The sequence below is a fragment of the Astyanax mexicanus genome, chromosome 4, assembly GCF_023375975.1.
Source record: "Astyanax mexicanus isolate ESR-SI-001 chromosome 4, AstMex3_surface, whole genome shotgun sequence".
In the NCBI taxonomy this organism is placed as follows: domain Eukaryota; kingdom Metazoa; phylum Chordata; class Actinopteri; order Characiformes; family Acestrorhamphidae; genus Astyanax; species Astyanax mexicanus.
The window spans coordinates 31,713,194-31,735,355 of NC_064411.1; the positions used below are offsets into that span (position 1 = coordinate 31,713,194).

The 22,162-nt window shown below is 38.9% G+C and overlaps 2 protein-coding genes across 3 annotated transcripts in view; one reads left to right on the top strand and one right to left on the bottom strand.

Annotated features, from left to right (window-relative positions):
* Positions 1–1,346, bottom strand: part of klhl32 (kelch-like family member 32) — a 28,990-nt gene extending 27,644 nt beyond the window's left edge. For both annotated transcript variants that reach the window (XM_049478497.1, XM_049478496.1), the window contains exon 1: positions 1,120–1,346. The gene's annotated coding sequence lies outside the window, so the exon portion shown is untranslated. The remainder of the gene's footprint in view (positions 1–1,119) is intronic.
* A 3,865-nt stretch (positions 1,347–5,211) lies between these two features.
* LOC103034273 (calcium homeostasis modulator protein 5) lies at positions 5,212–7,906 on the top strand. Its single transcript, XM_007230948.4, has 2 exons — positions 5,212–6,044; positions 6,194–7,906. The coding sequence occupies exons 1-2, from the start codon at positions 5,475–5,477 to the stop codon at positions 6,572–6,574; spliced, it is 951 nt and encodes a 316-aa protein (XP_007231010.1). The 5' UTR covers positions 5,212–5,474; the 3' UTR covers positions 6,575–7,906.
* The last annotated feature ends 14,256 nt before the right edge of the window (positions 7,907–22,162 follow it).

Consider the following 22,162-nt stretch of genomic DNA (forward strand, 5'->3'; position numbering starts at 1 on the left):
GCCCCACATGGGGTCCCACATGCATGCAATCTAAATTAGTTACTTTGTTTCCATCCTAACCATTAAATTACATTAATTAAAAATGTTTAAGTCAGATTTGAGTTTACCTTGACCTGTGTCATTCACACTTAGAATATGCATCATTTTCAGGCACTGAGTGATCCAGTGGACTAAGGCACTGCCACTATAACCAGAAGATCGCTGGTTTAAATCCTGGTCATGTAGCTTGCCATCGGCTACAGGAGCCCTAAGAGAGTGCACAATTGACCTTGCTTTCTCTGGGTGGGTAGATGGTGATCTCTCCCCACATCACTCCAAAGGGTGATGTCGCTCAGCACAAGGTGCCTGTGAGCTGATGTATCGAAACTGCATGGATGCGCTTTCATCCGAGTGTGCTGTGATGCTACTCGACAATGCTGCATCAGCATCACCAGCGGTTCGAAAAGAGGTGGCGTCTGATTTCACATGTATCAGAGGAGGCATATGCTAGCCTTCACCCTCCTGGGGTTTGGGGCATCACACTAGTGATAGGGGGAGTCCTAATGAGTGGGTTGGGTAATTGGCCTTGTAAATTGGGAGAAAATGGGGAAAAAAAGAAAGAATATGCATCATTTTCATTACATAAAATGCATTTAATTATATCTGATGCACTCATTCATTCTCTCATGCATTAAATAGCTAACTACAGTCACTCGTTAATTCTGGGAGCGCGTGCACGAGCGTGCATCGCCCACGTTCACGCGGTTCGTGCAGGCACTGCTGGCGATGGGGTCTCCTAGCAACAGGGTAACCAAAACGGTGATTTGGGGATAAAAACACAAAAGGCAAGTTCGTGTTTGCACTCGCGCACACACACACCAATACACACCTATACTCACACTCCCTTACACACACACTCTTACACACTCACTCACGCGCGCGCGCGCCCGTACAAATCTGTCCCACCATTTTGACTCCTAGAAAATACCCCACGCTCATGTGACGGGTGTTGTGCAGGTTGTGGTGTTGTTGTGCTCGAGCCCCGCTGTTTAATGAGCCGCTGAAAGCTGCGGTACAGCGCTGAGAAACCACCATAAGATCAGCCACAGTAAAACACTGGAGGTGTAGGAGCTCCGTTACCGCCGCCTCCAGCGCTGCTGCTGCCGCTGCTCCCCGCCGGTACCGCCGCCGCCCGCCGCCCGCCGCCGCTGAACATGACTGGAGCCCTGTCCGCTGAGGGTCAGCTGGGTCCGGCTGTAGAGTCCAGTAGTGTTATTGAGACGCGGTCACACACACACATCCATCTATCTGTCTATCCATCCATCTGTCCGTCCCTCCAGTCTCCGCCTCCTCAGGTCATGTGCGCTCAGCTGAGTCATGTGACATGCCTGTTTTTTAATCACACCTGTTTTCCGCCAAGACTCGCTGTGATTGGACAGTAAACTGGCACTGAAGAAAAGATCTAAATTACCTAAAGGAAGTTTGATTGCTACAATTCCTTATGTAATATCATGTGTGATCTTTACCTTTAAAATATTTACCATCCAACAAAGTGAGAGAAATTAGGCTGAAATTAATACCTAACATTTACCCAGTGAACAATTTTTCTTAAAATATAAATCATTTGAATAAGTTTGATATTGAAACTGACTGCTCATTTTGTAAAAGTGCTTTTGAAGATGTTCACTACACACTTGTTTTGGCAGTGTATCTACAGCAGCAATTTGTGGTCTGGTCTTATGGTACGTTCACAATACCAGATTTTTTGCTCAGTGTGGCTCAGATCTGATTTTTTCATGGCTGTGTGAATGTGCCTAATTCGACTTTATCAAATCAGATCTAAGCCACTTTTATATGTGGTCCTAAATCGCATATGTATCCAGTGACATGCTCATAATTGTGAACAGTCAAATGCTCTATGTGCTTCTCTCTTGTACCCACACATCTCTTGGTGCAGCTGTGCAGCTATATCTGCAAAAACAGCAAAAGCAAACCGCCTGGCCTTTTTTCACCTCCTCGACCTGAGCAGACCAGCTGTTTACTCTCCACTCCAGCAAGAGATGCTCCACATATGAGCTGCTAACAAACGCATCCATTTCACCTTTATAAAGCTATGAGTCGTCTGCCATATATAAAATGTTTTGTTGTTGGTGAAAAAGGTGACCTTTATACACATATCAATGTGCACTGAACAAACATCTGAACAAAAAATTGGATTTGAGCAATGTGGCCTGTAATGTGAACATAGCACCTATCTTGAAACAAAAGCTGGGGGGCGGGGAGGTACACTTCTAAATCGTAAATTCCAAGGCAGCGAGGGAGCCATCACAATATCCACTAGTTTAAATGACAGCGCCTAACCTCGCACACCTCCCTGAATTAAAGGTTAAAAAAGTAAAAAAAATTGCAGAAAATAAATGCAGGATTCCCCGGATGTAGAACTGTGCTACTATACTTTTAATGTGTTAACATGTTTGTGTTTTGTGATTAATAAATAAAAAAAAAAACCTAAAGGAAGTTTGGGACAAGCAGCTTGGAGAGAGCCGGTGTCCTGTCGAGTTGTGCTACCTTTTCGGTTTGTGCTACCCTAGTGTACATTTGAACATAAAAATACAAAAATAAGCCATCTTTTAGAAATATGCTTCCAACAGGATATTCGGATAAACTAACTAACTATATTTTAATGACTTATTATTGCATTATTATTATTTGTATTATTTTATTATTATTATACTATTATTATTTGCTATTTAAACTTTTGTATCCTTCAGACAATCAGGTTTAAAGCATGCAAGAAAAAGATGAACTGAAAAATCATAAATCATAAAAACGTGAAACTGTGGGTCCGTGCAGGCTCACTGGTGATAAGAAACATATATCGATAAATAACACAACTTGACCTGCACAAGCATCTTCACAGCGTGAACGCTCATGTCAAATAATACTCCAGTAGAGACAGGTACAGAATTTAAGTACTTAAGTACAGAACTAAAGTAGTTCTTCTTTGTTACTATAAATGTCTAATAAAGAGCCTACCCACAGAAAATGAAGAGGGAGGCCACAAGTGAGTCCAAAATAAATAGGGTGATTGGAGCTAAACGGCTAAAAACTAAAAAAATAAATAATAATAACTATTATTTAGCCAGGATATTCCTTTTATTTTGGGAGAAAATAGAAGGATTCAATTCTCAAAAAAATATTACAGTTACAGTCAAAGCACTGAATCTAAAATGTTCATAACTGGAGTTTAAAAGCTTTAAAAATGTGCCTATAATACTTGAGGCAAAAAAAACCAAAAGAGATATTATCAGACATATTTGACCTAAGTTTGAAATTATAGGAATACAAAGGCACTTTAATTGCACTATATTGCCAAAAGTATTTGCTCGTCTGCCTTTGCACGCATATGAACTTGAAATCCATAGGTTTTAATATGATGTCAGCCTACTATATAAGCTATAACAGCTTCAATCCTTCTGGGAAGGTTTTCCACAAGGTTTAGGGGTGTGTTCATGGGGATTTTTGATCATTCTTCCAGAAGCGCATTTGAGAGGTTAACAAAAGGTGCAAAACTTTTCTTTACAAAAATAAAAACTAACATTTTAAGCTGATTTATGGCCTTTTTGGTCCACAGAGAATAGAAAACTGTATAAAATTAAAAAAAAAAATATTATAAGTGAAGATCAATATTGCAATATACAATATATTGTAATAATATGTTTATTGAGAGTAAAATCTTAAAAATATATATTGTTACACAGTGTTTGTTTGACTTTTTATATTGATACTGACCCAAATATAAAACTCAGAAGGTAAATGTAGGTCCACTGCTGGACTTGGTTTGTACATAAATCAGCTGCATTTATGTAACGGTGTAACAGTGACACCTTGTTCTTATCACCACCACTGTATAGAACATTTTATGTCTGTCATTTTCTGTACAGTCAACCACAATTTCACATCAAACCACAAACTAAATGTGCTAATCTCAAACTCATCTCATGAAAAATATCTTTACTTCTGTGTTTTCTGACACTTTTATCTATTAAAGATAGATTAATGCAATGAAAAAAGAGCAAAATGTGTTTTTTCCATCTTAATTCATTTTAAAGAACAAACAATGACAAAACAGGTACTGGGAATCTTGTCAAAGTTGAGGTTCGCATAGATTCCAATCAATATCAGCAGATACTTGAGAACAATGTTTATGATTCAGTGAGCAAGTTGAAGTTGAGCCAGGGCTGGATATTTCAACAAGACAATGACCCTAAACACTAAACACTGCTCAAAATCTACTAAAGCATTCATGCAGAGACCATCACACCTGACTGAACTGGAGATGTTTTGTAAAGAAGAATGATCCTAAATACCTTCAACCAGGGGCCAGTGTCTCATTGGAAGCTATAGGAAGCGTTTAGAGGCTGTAGTTTCTGCAAAAGGAGGATCTACTAAATACTGATGTAATTTTTCTGTTGGGGTGCCCAACTTTATGTGCCAAATTTTAAAGATTTTAAAGATTATTGCACACTTTCTGTAAATCCTATTAAATTAATTTTAGTTTTTAAATATCACTGTGTTGATCTGCTATATGATATATTTGACTGGAATTGCTGAACTGAACAACAAATGATTTATAAAGGAAAATCATGAAAATTATTTGGGGTGCCCATTTTTTTATATCTCTGTACCATTGAAGCACAATGTTATTATATTTTTTTTACTTTAATCCAGAAAGTGCTTTTTCCATTATCAGCCAATATTTTAGAATGCTATGTTATCTATAGTCATGGACTAACATTGACTCAGCTGCCTGAACTTTTCAAAGACAAGTCAAAACCACAAAACAACTCACACATGGCAATAAAAGCAGTTTCAACCCCTCACCCCAAAGCACCAGCACCTTTCTCTCTCTCTTTCTCTTTCTCTCTCACACACACACACTCGCACACAAAACAAACTGTGAAGAATGTCTGCAGAACTTAACACTGGGCCAAAGTGTCAGCTGCTATTTCAGCTTTAAAAACTAGAGACATTAAAACAGAGCAAGCATGTAAACAACTACATGAAACCCTGTCATTTACCACAGATTGTACCACCCTAAGCATGCTCTGTGGTATTCATTGCATGTCTGTTCTGACAGGAAGTCAGTTTGCTGAAACCAGATGAGCCAGTCTGGAGCCTGTGGGGAGGGAGGAGAAAGAAAGGGTGGGGTTGGCTAGAAGCGAAAGAGAGAGAGAGAGAGAGAGAGAGAGAGAGAGAGAGAGGAATATATATGTGGGCAGGAAAGAAGGAGAGGAGTCACAAAGAAGGGAAAACAAAGAAGAGGAAAACAAAGAAGAATGTGAGCAACGACTGGAATATTCTGAAAAGATCTACCACAGTTTACGGGTTACAGCTTACAGAGGTGTGAAGATTGCAGAGACTGTAAAGTGTTGCCCAACACAGTCTCTGAAGAACTCATCTGAGAAGAACTTCACCATAGTTCAGATCTTTCGATGTTTGCCTCTGGCTTAAAGCCTACCATGGATTCCTTCAACACTGTGCTGCGCTTTCTGACCAATCAGAAGACCACTATCGGCTATGGAGTTATGGCTATTGCCACTATTGGCAGTGAAAGGATTTTCTCACTCTTTTCCTTTCAGTGTCCGTGCAATACTCAGCAGAACTTCGCCTATGGGATGACCTACCTCCTCGGACCGGCTTTGGTGCTGCTAACAATAGGGCTGTTCCTTAGTACTAGCCTGTGGCGACTGTACACAGGCTGTTGTCTGAACCCTATGAAGTTGTGCCCCAGGGGAAACTGCATAGGATGTATTTCCATCCTTCTGAGGGTCCTGGTGGGTGCTCTGGTGCCTCCCATCATGTGGCTGAGTGTGGCCCTGCTTAACGGGACCTTCTATGAGTGTGCGGTCAGTGGGTTGGAGGACAAGGTGATCGTCGACCTTTTTTGCAAGCACAGGAACAACACCTGTAAAGAGGAATTGGCCAAGGTGCCATGCAAAACGTCCAACTTGCCCGTGGCCGAGACAACAGAGCTCCTGCTGATGCTCAAAGCGCAGTCCCAGGTGAGGGCACTTCATTGGTATGGACCTTTATAGGGAAAAAATATACAGTACTGTGTGAAAGTCTCGATCCTGTAGGTATTTCTAATAAAGTGGCCAGTGAATGGATGTTCTAGGTAGGTATTTTTAAGTCGTTATGTTTGTGATTTCAGATTCTGGGCTGGGTCATCATTATAACATCGGTTCTGGCTGGGCTGATTGGGACCTGCTACAAAAACTGCCGCTCTCAGGTGAGTTACCTGCAGCTCACCTTCTGGAAGGTCTACATGCAGAAAGAGAAAGACAAGTTTGACTCATTCGCGGAAGACTACGCCACCAGACTGGCGGAGAGGAACATGAAGAGCTTCTTTGAGAACCAGGACCCGGAAGCCTTTCCTTTCCCTAACCATACGGCCTGGGAGCAGATCTCATCCGTGTACACGTTCAGCAACAGCGAGCAGTACTACAGCACGCTGCAGAAATACGTGGAGGGCCCTAATCGGGATTACAGCTCGGATAAGACGCCGCTGCAAATGGAACACAGCCTGGAGTAGAGACATGTGGGAGAGGCGTGAGTGGGTTGCATTAAAGGACCCAGATCCTACATTTTCTTTCTATTTTCCCTCCTGATCTCATATATGTACCCTTTTTGTGGGTTCCAAAACCAATTTTTCAAAAAAGGCACAAAGACTTTTTTCTAGGCTCTTTTAAGACCTTTATGACTGATACTTGTTTTGATTGGCTGGCACGTGTCTAAAATGTGATGTAATCTGATGTAGTCTGTTAAATCCTCAGGGATATGGGATATAAAACAACCTTCAGGCACTTTCACTTTAAATGTTTTCCCTTTATATTCCAGCAGCTCCACTGCAGTCAAATGAAACACAGCACACAGCTGTTCATCATAACCATGATGAATTTGGAATCACTTGTTTTTGCAACATTTTGCTTGCATGTATAGCCCTGGCAGTGGACTATATGTTAAGTGCCAAGAAAATTAAATTTTACAAGATTCAAGACTCAACTTAAGCCCTTTTTGGATTGGATTTCTCAGATCAGGGCAAAATAACTTGATAGAAGCTTTCATAGTTAACATGCAGATGTGTGTCTCTGATGAGATCTTGTCCAGGACTGCACAGACTGCTTTTGCAAATGTTTTGCATAACTTTATGTAAGCATGAAACATATCAGATTCTATACCCTTAGCTGTGCACCATTAATAATGCTCTAAAGCAGCACTGACTATAATTTAAGTTATTTGTAGTTAGTTGTTTGTTAGTTGTAACTTTATGAATAGTGCCCACAATGACTTCATGTCTAATGAGTAACATTATCTTTTGATAAGTGTTGTATGACCAGCCATGTCAGTGATTTTAACACATGTGAAGTCAATGTTTTATCAAGGAACAGCATCAACAGAGTTGAATTAACATGTTGTTGTCCATTCTTGCGGCTGTAGGGGTAGATAAGGTTACTAGCACAACCAAAGAAGTTGTAAACATGTCGGCCTCAAGTACTCTAACAACACAAAACACTCGCACACAGAGACTCAAGTCTCAACTCAGGACTTGTACCCAGAGACTCAAGACTCAAGTCAGCCTCACAGCCATAGACTTAAGACTCAACTCGGGACTTGCACCCAAAGACTGAAGACCCAAGTCTGTCTCACACCCAGAGACTCAAGACTTTACTCAAACTCCCACCAAGACACTCAAGACTACACTAATTCTTGCATCCAGAGAATCAAGACTCAAGTCAGACTTGCAAACAGAGATTTAACACTCAAGTCAGACTCGCTTCCAGAGACTCAAGACTCATGTCAATCTTACAACCAGAAGATCAAGATTCAACTCGGACTTGACACCCAGAGATTCAAGACTTGTAGATAGAGGCTTTAAATTGCACTTAGACTTGCACCCAGATACTCAAAACTCGAGTCAGACTCACACCCAGAGACGCAAGACTCAAGTCAGACTCACATCTAGACTCCAAGGACTCAACACAGACCCTCACCTAGACACTCAAGACTTGACACCCAGAGATGCAAGACTCAAGTCAGACTCACATCCAGACTCCAGGGACTTAACACAGAGCCTCACCTGACACCCGGCGATTCAAGACTTATGTTAGACTTGTAACCAGAGGCTTTAAATTGCACTTAGACTTGCACCCAGATACTCAAAACTCAAGTCAGACTCACACCCAAAGACTCAAGACTCAAGTCAGACCCTTACCTAGACACTCAAGACTTGACAGCCAGAGATTCAATACTCAAGTTAGACTTCACACCAAGAGACTCAAGACTTAAGTCAGTCACATCCAGACTCTCAAGACTCAACACAGACTCCCACCTAGACACTCAAGACTTGCACGCAGAGACAGAATACTCAAGTCAGACTCAGACCCAGAGACTTAATACTTGACTTAGACTCGCACCAAGACACTCAAGATATGATTCGGACTCACCTTCGGAGACACAAAACTCACTCCCGGAAACTCAAGTTAGACTCATACCCAAAGACTCAAAACTCAAGTCAGACTCCAACTTAGACACTCACGACTCCACTGAGCCGTGCACCCACATATTCAAGACTCAAATAAAACTCACATCCAGAGACTTAATACTTGACTCTGACTCAAGTCAGACTCTCACAGACACCAAAGGTTTTACTCAGTCCCACACGGAGAGACTCAAGGCTAGACTCGCACACAGACACTAGACTCAAATAAGACTCACACCCATAGACTCAATACTAGAGTCAGACTGTAAGACATAAGACACTTAAAACTCTACTTAGTCTCACACCCAAAACCATAAACCATTATACTGTCCTAAACACAAATTAAAGTACCTCACATAGTGAAGAAACAGCCTCACTAAACCAGACATTTGTCTATACATTTGATTGAACAACAAACATATTTGAGTGGCTAAATTTGAGTAAAATGTGTGTTAATCGTGTATTCTTTTTTTAACTGTCACAATGAAATATTCATCTGGTGCTACATGATTATGAAGTGTTATGTACAATACACAGTACAAACTGCAATGCTGAACTATATTTTGCTTAAATAATATGTATTTAATTTCTGTTTGCCTGCCTTACACACGCAAAAAAGAGCTGCCTTACTCTGTAAGCTTTTTGCTGCATATTTTATATATCGTATCTTTTACACGATCAGGAATACTGCGGTAACCTCAGTGTGTGCATGTTTATTGCAAAAACAGTGTAAACCTTAAACATATGACTGCTGCCTGATTCCTGTCTGATCATGTAACCCATGCGTCTATTTTTATAAATAAAACATACACTTTCAGTTTTTAGGACTGTGCTTTATTCATCAGTGAACAACAATGAAAACGTTTATACTGTATGTATATTGTAAATAATATAGCTTTGAATCTAACCAAAAACCAAGTGTCATTTAGACCTTTATTACAATAGAAACAATAAAAGAAGACGGAAGTGACTGCCCATTGACTTCCATTACACAAGTCCAAATTGGAAAAAGTTGATGTCGCACAAAAAAATTTAAATACAACCAGAAATCAGTGTTTCGTTTGACTTTTAATGGATTGACTGAAAGAGGGTGAACTTTTATGTTTTGACTGGTCGGCATAATTAATTTGGCTTGGAAAATCCAACTTACTGTTCTTCATATTTTTCTTTTTATTAATCCGTCCTCAAAATTGAATCACTATCTCTTCCCACAGTTTTTGAATAGAAAACCCAGATTAGGTTGTTTGTAATTTTTTTAGCAATATATGTACCCATTTTTACACAGCCAACATTTTTAGGCATTTCCCCATAAACATCAATACAAAATTATCCAGAAACTTTTGGCAAAAAATTCGAATGGCTCTACAGATCACAATCATTTAGCAAGAACCACAGAATTCGATATACTGTTATGCTTGTCAAACCGATGCGATTTATGGTTTTTATACAATTAAAATAAATTTTTACCCAATAGAAACAACACCTAAGCAACCACCTAAGATATTATAGAAAATCAACACCTTAGCAACCACATGGAAAACTTGGCAACTGCCTAGCAACACCTTAGCAACCACCTGTAATAGTTTATTGCAGAAAAGTAAATTGGTATCTTTTAGCAACATAGGCTTTCTTCAAGATGACAACTCTTTTCTAGGGACATCCATGCATTTTTCAACAAGACAATGCAAAACCACATGCTGCATATATTACAATGGCATGGCAGGGTTCCTGCACCATTTTAAAAGTCAAATTTAATGCTCTTTATGAACTTTTTAAGACCTCAATACATATAATTTCATACCCAAAGATGTAGTCATAATTTCTTTGGTTTAAAATAGTTTATTGTATTGAAAATCAAAACTTAACCTTAGCTATTTGTTATCTTTTTTTTATTTGTTTACAGAGTCAACATATATGTAAAGTTGCATTACGTTAAACAACACACTGAACTGCATGAAGGAACCATAAAGAATAATGAAAGAACACTTAAAGCAGTCTCCATTATTAATAGGCTCAAAATAAAAAGCCTAAAAGTACTAAAAGTGTGAGAAGGAGTGGCAACATTAAAAAATAAGTAGTGAATTGTTTACTGTTGCTGGCCTGAAATGTAGGAATAGATGTATAGTTATAAATTAAATAAGTTTTATCAGACAAAACATGGAATATCTTGGGTTCATACTGTCTGTAAAGAAATCAAGGTTTTCTCTTGTTAAAAAAAACACTGGAATGTTCCTTTAAGGTTACCAACAATTGCATGTTAAGACATGCATGCACACTCACACAAGCACACACACACACTTATCTGTGATGAATCACTTTGGTTTGCATATCGGTCATGTGACTTTGGTTTCCATGCACACTTCTGCTTAGTCTTTCATCCTTTTAATGCGATATTTAACAGCAGAATGAGCCGTAACTGTTTACTTCATTCTCAATCCGAGCCGGATCCAAAGTATTTCCCACTACATCACAGGATGCTTAAAAACTGCAGTGGTTTAATCAGAACTGAGACATTTTGCTCTTAGGACAAACCGGTATAAAGTCTTGGTGTGTGACAAAATGTTTAACACACTGCTTATGAAAATGTACATTTCCAAACTATCCGGACACTCCCTTTGGGTGTCAGTATGTGTTTGGTATCGTGATGATGCAAAAAATGGTCACCTGTCAGACTAGAAAAGGTTACAAAGTCATTTCGAAGGCTTTGAGACCCCAGCGAACCACAGTGAGAGCTATTATTCACACATGGAGAAAACATGGAACACTGGTGAACCTTCCCAGGAGTGGCTACCTTACAGAAATGACTCCAAAAGGGCATGGACAACTCATCCAGGAGCTCAGAAAAGAGCCACAAACAACATTTATACAACTGCAGGTCTCACTTGCCTCGGTTAAGGTCAGTGTTAATGAATCTTTAATAAGAAAGAGACTGGTCGAAAAAGGCAAAAAGAACACAATTGCCCATCTCATTTTGGTCAACATTTTTTTTTGATGATCCTCAGGACGTTGGTTTCTATGTAAACTTCTACTTCTGGACCCAAAGAATTTCCCACTGCATCACAGGATGCTCAAAAACTGCGAGCAGATAAATAAATAAAAAACAGTGAGTGAACTTTAAACTGAACTGAGACATTTTGTTCTCAGGAAAAGACAAACCGGTATAAATGCTTGGCGTGTGTTAAAATAAGATCAAAACACAGAAAAACACATCGGCGCACACCGCGCAGCTTGATTTAGGGTGTGTTTGGGTTCGAGAGGATGCAAAAAATAGCCCTTACACGGCTCGAAACACACAGAAGGCATGTACCAATTCTTTTAATTAATCATGTGTGTGTTTGGGGGTAGTGTGAAATAAATCAATCATTATGTCCCTTGCCGTTCCCTTTAAGAGCCAGGTGTGCTCTGACTTTGGCGGGTTGGTATTTTAACAGCACAGTGCTTCTGCGCATCTCAGCAGAGGAAACAGACCTGCTCGTTCACGCTGTGAAGGTGCATATTCTGTTTATTGTTGATGTAAAATGTGGGTAAGCGCACTGTTGCATGTATTTGTGTGTGTAATAAGCCGGGGTGCAAGCGTCCGTTGGTATAGCATTGCAATAGTCGAGGCGTGGGATGACCACTTGTACCAAAAGTTGGCCTGTTGTGTTACGCCTGTTGTAAAGTGCAAGGCAGCAAGACCATGGCCATGGTGTGTGAAGTAAAGCTGATCATCAAAGATAACGCCCAGGTTCCTTGCAACCTTTGTTGGGGAGAGAGAGGGTGAGTTGATGGTTATGGTGAAGTTGTGTTGGATGGATTGTTTTGCTGGTAGAACCAGAGGTTTAGTACTGGATAGGTTAGTTAAAGGTGGTGTTCCTTCATCCAAGCAGAAACAGTACAGGCCAAAAGTTTGGACACACCTTCTTTTTTTTATGTGTTTTCTTTATTTTCATGACTATTAACATTGTAGATTCTCACTGAAGGCATTAAAACTATGAATGATCACATGTGGAGTTTTGTACTTAACCAAAAAAATTATGTTCTATTTTCTTTTAAAGTATCCACCCTTTGCTCTAATTACTGCTTTGCACACTCGTGGCATTCTCTCAATGAGCTTCAAGAGGTGGTCACCTGAAATGGTCTTAAAGGAGAGGAGTTCCCAGAGGTGTTTAGCACTTGTTGCCCCTTTGCCTTCTTCACTCTGTGCTCCAGCTCACACCAAACCATCTGGATTGGGTTCAGGTCTGGTGACTGTGGAGGACAGCTCATTTTTTGTTAAGTACATAAAACTCCACATGTGTTCATTCATAGTTTTGATGCCTTCAGTGAGAATCTACAATGTAAATAGTCATGAAAATAAAGAAAACGCATTGAATGAGAAGGTGTGTCCAAGCGTTTGGCCTGTACTGTATATTAGAGACATAACCCTATTACTGTTTGGGTAATCAGATCATGGGGAAACCATCAGTTACATGAGTAGGTCAATTATGGATTTTTTGCTTTGCTACTAGCCTACGCTGCTCTGAAAGTGTTGTGTCTCAATGTTGTGGGTGCTGTGTTGAACACTGCTCGTTAATTTCTGCTACCAGGCTCTGTTTTCACACATGCACAGACTGAGAAATCTGAAAAAATAATATAAATAATATTCCCCCAGGTCATTTAAATGGTCATCCCCCTTCTATTGTAAGCATGTGTGCAACACTAAACAATGCCTGGGGTTTTTATACCCAGCAAATTTAAGTAAAAAAAAGTTTCCTATATCCAATTCATCATGCATTCTTCATTCCAGTGCCTCATGTTGGCTTTATCTCCCCTCTCAAACATACAAGTATATATTAGTATTTTAAATGACACCACTAATATAAATATAATTGCATTTTATCTTTCTTACATTCATTCTTACATTTACATTTAAAAACCTTTTATAACAATAGGTGACTTAGGAAGAACAAGTGTGAATAATTGCAGTTAATCACAGAAAATTCTTGTGAATAATCTAAATAAAGTTTTTAATCCACTGACACCACTAATATTTAAATTTATCAGAGTTTTGCCATGATTTTTATGTAACATCTTGTTATGTGAGATTATTGGTTGGTTGCATAGTTAAGATCTGATAATCTTTCTTATGGTCACTGTGCCCAAGGCAGAATGTGGGCTAGAGGTTTATAAAGACTCACAGTGGAGCACTATAGCTGCATTTTTGGAATGATGATGTGCCATCCAGTATCTTTAAGATGAGCTGTGTGGGAAATCTTACGAAGAAACCTCGTTTTACCTTGAATATATTGACAAACATCTCACAATCATGATTACTTATCTTGGTATCTAAAATTACATAATCATCGTGTGAAACCTTGTATTTTATATGCACTAACCAATACTCACACTACATTTGATCATTTCATAACTATTTTATATGCATTAACCAATGTTAACACTATATTTGATCATTTTATTACTCACAGTATATTTTTTACACATTTATATAGAAAACTAATAGTGAAGCATTGTTTTTAACAAGCATGTGACTAAACACAGGCCTTAGGCTGACAAACTAACCCACATGATACATAAACGTATAGACCTAATTGTATAGCGGACAATCACGCGCCACTGACACCTCACTGAAACCCATTGTGTGATTGCATGTTTTTCTCACTAACAGCTACAAAATCAGCAGATAGTGCATTCTGCATGACCTCGCTTAATACAGAGACTTTTGGGCAGACAATACGGTCTTTCTCTCTCCGTGCGCGTGAAGACCTCCACCTGTCAAATTGAGGAGGGCATGCGCACGGGGAGAGAAACATTGTCTAATTACTGAACAATGCCGTGCTGTCTGGCTACTCATTCTCAAGGCCATACACTAGCGAATCTTGAGCTCTAACACGTAACACCATGCCTGCTGACATGGGATGATTTTTAGCAACGCCTCATCGGCAGATTTCGCGTCATTTTTGGTATATACATGGAGTCAGATCATTAGAGGTTCAGAACGTATGCTGGACGGTCGTAACCGTGTTTGTATGTTCTCCTGAATTCAGTAATAAATACTTGTTTTGCTTTCAACTTCACCTCCATCTGTTTTGACTCTCTATTCAACGAACGCGCATGGGAGTTGTAGCCCAGGAGAGAGGTGGGTGCGGACACACCTTGTAAATTCATTTCTACAACAATTGGTGACCCGACGTACGAGTCTAACAGAAGGGCAGCATCCGACGCCAACCCACTCACGGCCGAACTTCTACTAAAAAGGTAAGCAGAGCCGGTTTTATCAAATTCTGCATATTGGTTATTTCTAAATTTGAGTGGAGCGGCGGCCTGGCTGCTGTCCGGAGGGAAGCAGACAGCATAACAAGCTATTTAAATGAGAATAGAAGTTGTGCCTATTCCAGGATATTAAAGAGTAGAAGCTGTTCCTACTTAAAGGTTTATAAAAAGATTAGATGTTGTTCCTAATCACGGTTACGGATTGGATGCTGGCGTCTCCCCCCGGCTTCTGACGAGAAGTTCGGATTACGGCCAGGTGTACGGCTCACCTCGATATTGATCCGCTCGCAAAAAGCCGGAGTAGACGCTGTTCCTACTCATCTCTATTTTTATTCGGTTTAAAAGAGCAGAAGTTGTCCCTGCTCGGGTAGACGAAGTACACTACTTCTCTATTTTAATTTGGTTAAAAAGAGCAGATGCTGTGCCTGTTCGGGTAGACTCTGTACACTACCTCTCTATTTTAATTCGGTTAAAAAGAGCAGATGCTGTCCCTGCTCGGGTAGATACTGCACACTACTTCTCTATTTTGATTCGGTTGAAAAGAGCAGATGCTGTGCCTGTTCGGGTAGACCCTGTACACTACTTCTCTATTTTAATTCGGTTAAAAAGAACAGATGTTGTCCCTGTTCGGGTAGACGTGTACCTACTTCTCTATTTTTATTCGGCTGGAAGAAATAACAAAACAAATAAAACGGGGTATACTTAGCAGTATAAACTATAAGTATAAGTGAAGTGAGTCTGTGGCCAATAAGTGTGAGAGAGTATGCGTGTGTATGTGTGCTTATTCCAGGGACTGAGTGTGTCTGACTTTGTGATTGTGTATGTGCGACTGACAGAGAGAAAAAGAAAAGGGTCTACGAGTGTCTGTTACAGGGATTAAAAGTGTGCGTGTCCAGTTTTCCGGAGAGAAACACAGCCTTGTGTGGCGGAGAGATAAAATGTGTGTGCGGCAGCGAATCAAAGAGTGTGTGCGAGAGAGTGAGCGCTGCTGAAATGTGTGTGCGTATGTGTTAGACTTGTGTGTGGAACTGTGAGACTGAAAAAAGTGTGTGCGTATGCGTTACAGTGTGTGCGAGACAGACTGAATGCAACATAAGTGTGTGCGTATGTGTTGGAGTGTGTGGGTGCTCATGTGTGATTGGTTGAGTGTACGAACTCTTGTGTGTAAACGAAATAGGAATGGATGAGTCCCACTGCAGGGGAGGAGTCCAAGGTGAAGTAGGTGGAGTTGGTTAAGCCTATTGGTTTTCGACTGTGAAGTTGGTTATTTGTGAATTAACACTTGTGAGATATCATAGAAAATAGAACATCAGTTCAGTAGGGAAATAGAGTAATACATTGTGAGATGGGGGACAGAGGTGAACAGGGGGAAAAGGTTTTTGTATGGATAGAAATAGATATATATATATAAGAAAATATAAGGATATACAAAACCTAACTATACAAGGTAAAGATCTATCTGTACACGGAGCAGTGCAGTAGATATTACTAATGGTCATAAATAATTAAATAATTAACAGAGTAAAGTGCAATGACATCTATTATGACAGTGACTAATGTGAAATAGAAATATAATATAATATACATATGCCGATCCAATAAAGAATCTAATAACCATCGCATTAGAGTGGGAATCCGATCCTAATGGGGAAAAATCTTCGTCATTTTTCATAGGGGTCGGGGTGGATGGAGACAGAATTGAGGAAATAATTAGCTTAATTTTGGGTATTGGACTATATCTTGGGGGCGCTAACCCAACAGGGACATATGTCTAACTCTATATTCTATTAGCAAAGCTAATAATGAAAAAATGACTGTGTGTGGCTGTTTCGGAATCGTCTCCTATTGCAGAAATACTAAGCAATTTGGATTGGCCATTTTTACAATGCTTTGTCGAAACTCAGCAGTATATTTTTCCCCATATAGTTCACTATTAATTACATTATATTATAATAATATTGTACAGAAGATGTATGCTAGAAATTCCAAAATATACTATGCCATGCAGTACTGCTGTGTAAGATGTCCTCAGAGCAGGACACATAAATATGGTTTCTTGTTTGATTCTTAAATAACCAGTTCAATAAATAGAAAAATGCTACATAGTTAATAGTGAATGAATTAATGAGCGAGCCATTCCAAACACAGCTTTTTCTATCAGGTGATTTAGTCAATTATCTTACTATTCGTTTCTTATTCAGACTGATCTCAGTTCAGTGCTGGCTGAATGAGACTTATATAAGACAAATGTAATATCTCATTTCTCTATGATCTCATGTATATCCGTCTATGCTAATATTTTGATTATCTTAAGAGCGATAGTAGATTTCAGAAACCAGTGAGGAAAACCTTATTTTTATTTTTTTATTATTATTTTTTAAAGGAAACGCAGTGTTGCATCTATTTCAAGCTACAGGGAATTTGGTATCTTTCTGATAAGGGGACATAATCAAATATATTAAAAAATTGAGCCTTCTATTTTGCTTTCAATACGCTTTACTTTCTGCAATGAAGAACTTGCTTTACTTTCTGCAATGAAGAACTTGCTTCACTTTCTTTCTGTATAGTATTAAATTAGACTAAAAAGAGATCTGGAAAACAGCATAAATTTAGTTTTCATGCTTATACAATGCCACCTATAAAACAAATGCATTCTGAAATTTTCTGGCTGTAGCATAAACAAAATCAGCTAAGCACTATAAAATTGTTTCATCTGCATAATGGTAAAGTTTGCAATCTGAGAAGCAGAGCCAGCACTATAATTTATGTATATATATATTAAATAAACCTGGACCAAAATTTAACCTTGTGGTACACCTTTAAGGTACAGATGCCAAATCTAAATAATTATTCATTGACATGCACTCTTTTGGGTCTATTTCAGAGCAGTGGCATAAAAGCAAATAATTTAAGCTAAATTAAGTGGAAGAGAAGTGGTGATAATGATGGTAATAAATAAAATATGTATACAATAATAACAAATAATAAACCATGGGTACTTGGTGCCTTGCACAGGCTTTCACAGTAAACACCAGAGTGTGTGTTTATGACAGTGTGACATACCTGGGTTTGCGTTCCCTAACTGTACCCTGCGGGGGCACTACGGCACTGAATGTTGATTAAACAGTGCTGCTACGCTGTGTGTGGTTCAGTGGGCTAGGCTGGTTAGCCAAAGACGGGTAAGATCCCAACGTACTACAACGGGACAACCTAAGGCAGGCACAGTTTCGATCTGACCACCACATGCATTTTAACAGAAAACGGAGAAAACATCGTGGAAGGGAAGCGCAGCCCAGGGGGAGAATGAGTGGATGAATGGAGTGATGGGGTGTGTGTCAGTGGAGGCTTGTGCAGGGTAGACCAGCCCAGTGGACAGGGGAAAGACAACAGAGGGTAGAGCAATTTTGTGTTAAGTTTTCTGAAACAGAAATTCTGTTTCAGAAAAAGGGGGAGATGTAAATAGATAATCATTATTACCACCATTATTCGCCCAGCCATTATTTTTTACCTTTTTTCTTGACTTTTTAAACCTATTACCTTTTTCATCCCTCACCACTATTACTAAAAATTTTTGACCAATCATTATTTTATAGACGTAGAGCATTTTCTTTTTTAAAACTTTTAGCTTGTTTATCTTTTTAAAGTATGGTTTTAAAACAACCACTATGCAGATGAGCAATTACTTTCAGCAATATTGTAAAAGTTTTAGCTTTTAAGACAAACTCAATCCTAACTTTAAAATATGAAATGTAGACACAAAATTAACTTTCACTATTCAACATGTAAGCCATTTTTTGAACAAGAAAAACAATGTGTGAGGTTTGATAAATTGTTTAAGGAAATAGATGTATTGTTGATAATTGTGAAAAGCAATCTGCTTGGCATTGTATATGCATAAATACATATTTAACATATTGAAAAGTAAATGTAAAGCATTGTTCGGATTTAGTTGCTAAAATAACGTGGACAAAGCAAAGCATAACATCTGTGTTTATGGATATTGCTAATATTATTGTCTGTAATGGAACGATTGATACAGAGAAAAATAATCACATTCCACTTATCCCAATTCTTAAAGCACTAAATAAAATCAACTAAATATAGAAATCAAGTCTTTATAAAATCTTGGGAATTGAAAAAGTCAGAAACATAATTTCTTAGTAAAATAGCACACCGCAGAAAATTAAAGTGGCAGGTAAAATAATATAGCCACAAGCGGTGATTCTAAAGTCCAAGCAAAAGTAACCCAAGAAAGCCCAGTACATCAATATGGAACCATTCCTGAGACAGAAGCCACATTATGTGTAGTTTGTGCAGAATTTAAAACTTTGGGCCCTGATATTCTATCAGTCAGTGTGGATATGGAGGGGAAAATAGAGCAGCTGATCATTACGATCTATGTAAAAAACATGATTTAGATGTATTTCCAGGTGTTTGTTTCTTATCTATTATCTATATAGTATTACCAATACAATATGAGAAGATCTACAGGAAGCTTTAAGTGGGAGGCTTAACAGCAGGTGCGTTTAAAGCAGCAGTTTTGTGCTGTGAAGCAGTAAAATATGGTCTGTACAATGATGCTGCAGAGTTGAGGTGTGTGATCTTTAGCTTGGTTAGTGTTTGTGAGAGTGGAAGTGTTTGAGTTTGTGAGAGTGGAAGTGTATGAGCGTGTGTGCATGCATGAGAAATAGTGTGTGTCTAGTGGTAAACTGGGTGGTGAACATTAGTAGTGTTTGTAAGATCTAATTTGGATATAAGAGATTGGTTGGTGTGACAGGGAAGCAGTTACACTAAAAGGGAAAGGGATGTGAACAAAAGGAAGGTAAAAGCAAGTAATTAATGGTGATGATAATTAAATGTTGCAATTTAAAATTGAAAATTCCTAAAAGTTAGGGATTTAAAGTAATGACTAAATGTTAGGGATTTAAAGCACTTTTGACAGTAAAGATCATGATTGAGTATAACTGAAAATCAGGACAACTGAAGAAGGTAAGAAAACAAAAATTGGGCTGAAATCTGTGCACAGACAAAATTTAAATATGAAATAATTAACTTCCAAGGGAAATTAGAGCTCAAGTTAAGTGTGATAAATGTATTTTAACCATGTACTTTAACTTACAGGAAGGAGACACGGAGGACGCCTTAAAAGACTTCCAAAATGAATAGAGAACCTTAAACGTGATTATAACGAATACAAAAGTTTCGTTTCAGATCTGTTTACACAGGGGGAGAAGGAGAACGTGGTGCAAAGGTGGACCAGTACAGACACAGAGTGAGGGCTCCTCCGCCATTACGCACGAAAGGGGAACGAGCATGGCTGGATTGAGCCTTTCCAGGTGACTGAGAGAACAACGTATGCAGATCAACTGACAGGCGAGGGTTCTACAGCTGTGCAACAACAGAGATCGCTTAGAGAACCAGAGGGAGCGGTGAGCACAGCAGCTGAATCGTCTGACCCAGATGGAGGCCCGCAGCAGGAAGGAGGGGCAGCAGAGCCCCCGCAGCACGGGCCTGGCCTGGCCACAGCAGAGAAAAGATTTCTCAGAGCACAGCAGCAGACAGCACACAGCATGGCTGTGACTGAGGAGCAGAAGTGAGGGAGTGACTCATTCAGCAACGTTTCGATTGCGTCAAAGTACACTACATACAGAAACTCTAAAACACATCTCATTAAAAAACACACATAGTCTTATCACACACCAACTCATACTTTTCATTCACTGATATTGCAGACATCAAGGTAGTATACCTTCAAGAACCCTGAAACAAGAAGAAAGAAGAAACGAACAACACGAATTGCAACTTTAACATTTACACATATAGGGTTATAAACTGTGATTTGCTAAAGTAGGGGGAGGAACACATTATTTTTTCTTTACAGGTTGTACTGAACATTGCTTTCCTTTACAGGTGGCCGAAAGACTCTTGAAAAAACGAAATTGTAAAAAAAAATATATACACTCTGTAACCTTAACACTTACACATATAGAGCTATAGATAACAAGTTTACTAAATACTGGGAAACTTAGAGGGAAAACACATTTATGGTTTAATAATGGCTTGCTTGGTACGGAAAAAGGGGGTGGGACAGGTCAAAGTACGGAAACTATAACGGACAAGCATTTCCTCTGGCTATTCCAATATGGCTCCAGATAATAATAACCGTTGCCCTCATGGGTATCATGATAATAACATTGGCCATCGTATCAAAGCAAGAACGACTAACAACGGTAGAGGGAACAATTGTAAACACATCAGCAACCGTGCACCCGACAAACGCAACAACTACAGACCAGACAACACAGCTTAATAGAACCTAACGATCAACCATCAATCAGCCTAACTTAAAATGCATCAGGCGCTGGGGAGGTATAGAATTAGACTAATATTGGGGTGAGATGACAATATGGACAGTGGACTTATGCGACGTGGTTACTTGTGGTAAGCAGGGGTCCAAGGGGGAAGCGGTGTACTTGTGTTGGTCCCGTGATGATAATCTTAAGTGTAACCATAAGGGGGATTCTCACGAAGACTTTCACATTAACATAAAAAAGTTTTTCACCTCATTGCAGCATTTTTTCAAGTTGAGATGCTCTTAGCTAATTTCACAAATAACTTAAAATGCTAATATGATAACAACCTATAACTTTGCCAGCTGTAAAAAGCCTTATATTGTGATAATATTCATGAAATAATTTATTTTTATATTTTTAAAGTAATGAGTATTAAACCATAACGGTAATGAGAAAAAATTCTTCGGAAACAGTTATTTTGTTTAAAATCAAGTACATTTTTTGTTCAAAATTATTTATATTATGTATAAATGTTGATATTTTAAATGACTTTAATCTATTTTATTGATTCGATATGCTTAGTACTTTTAATATGGTTTAACTTGAAATTAGAAGGAAGGGGTACGGACACATAACGGTGATGAGAATTTCCATATATATTTTTTTTAATTAATTTATATAAAAATAATTTTCTATGATAATGAAAACAATTGATCCATACAGTACTACCTATTTGCTTTACACACAATATCAGAGTTTTTGTGAATTAAGTACTGATTTTAAAAATTGTCATGGACATGTTGCATGCAGCTTCATGAGAATCACCCATAACACCGATTAAGCAGCTTATAAAGCCAGACCTTGTAACAAGTGGGAACACGTAATTAGGTCGACACATGTCAATTGGGATCGGCCTATACTGGAATGTGAGGAAGAGCAAGAGGAACTGCTGTAGATCACCTAGTCTGGGGATGACTTTAAGGTTATGATGTCACTTCCTCCTTTGATAGAGTTCATCTCATTAGCCGCCTGGGTGGCAGAGGGGCTGTGAGAGAATTTTTCCTGTCAAAATAGGTTGGAAGGCTGCCGCGACAGG

Bases quoted from the DNA above. Each gene is read 5' to 3' on its own strand.
- LOC103034273 (XM_007230948.4), top strand. From the start codon at position 5,475: ATGTTTGCCTCTGGCTTAAAGCCTACCATGGATTCCTTCAACACTGTG. The intron at 6,045-6,193 runs GTGAGGGCACTT...TTGTGATTTCAG, and splicing joins TGCTCAAAGCGCAGTCCCAG to ATTCTGGGCTGGGTCATCAT.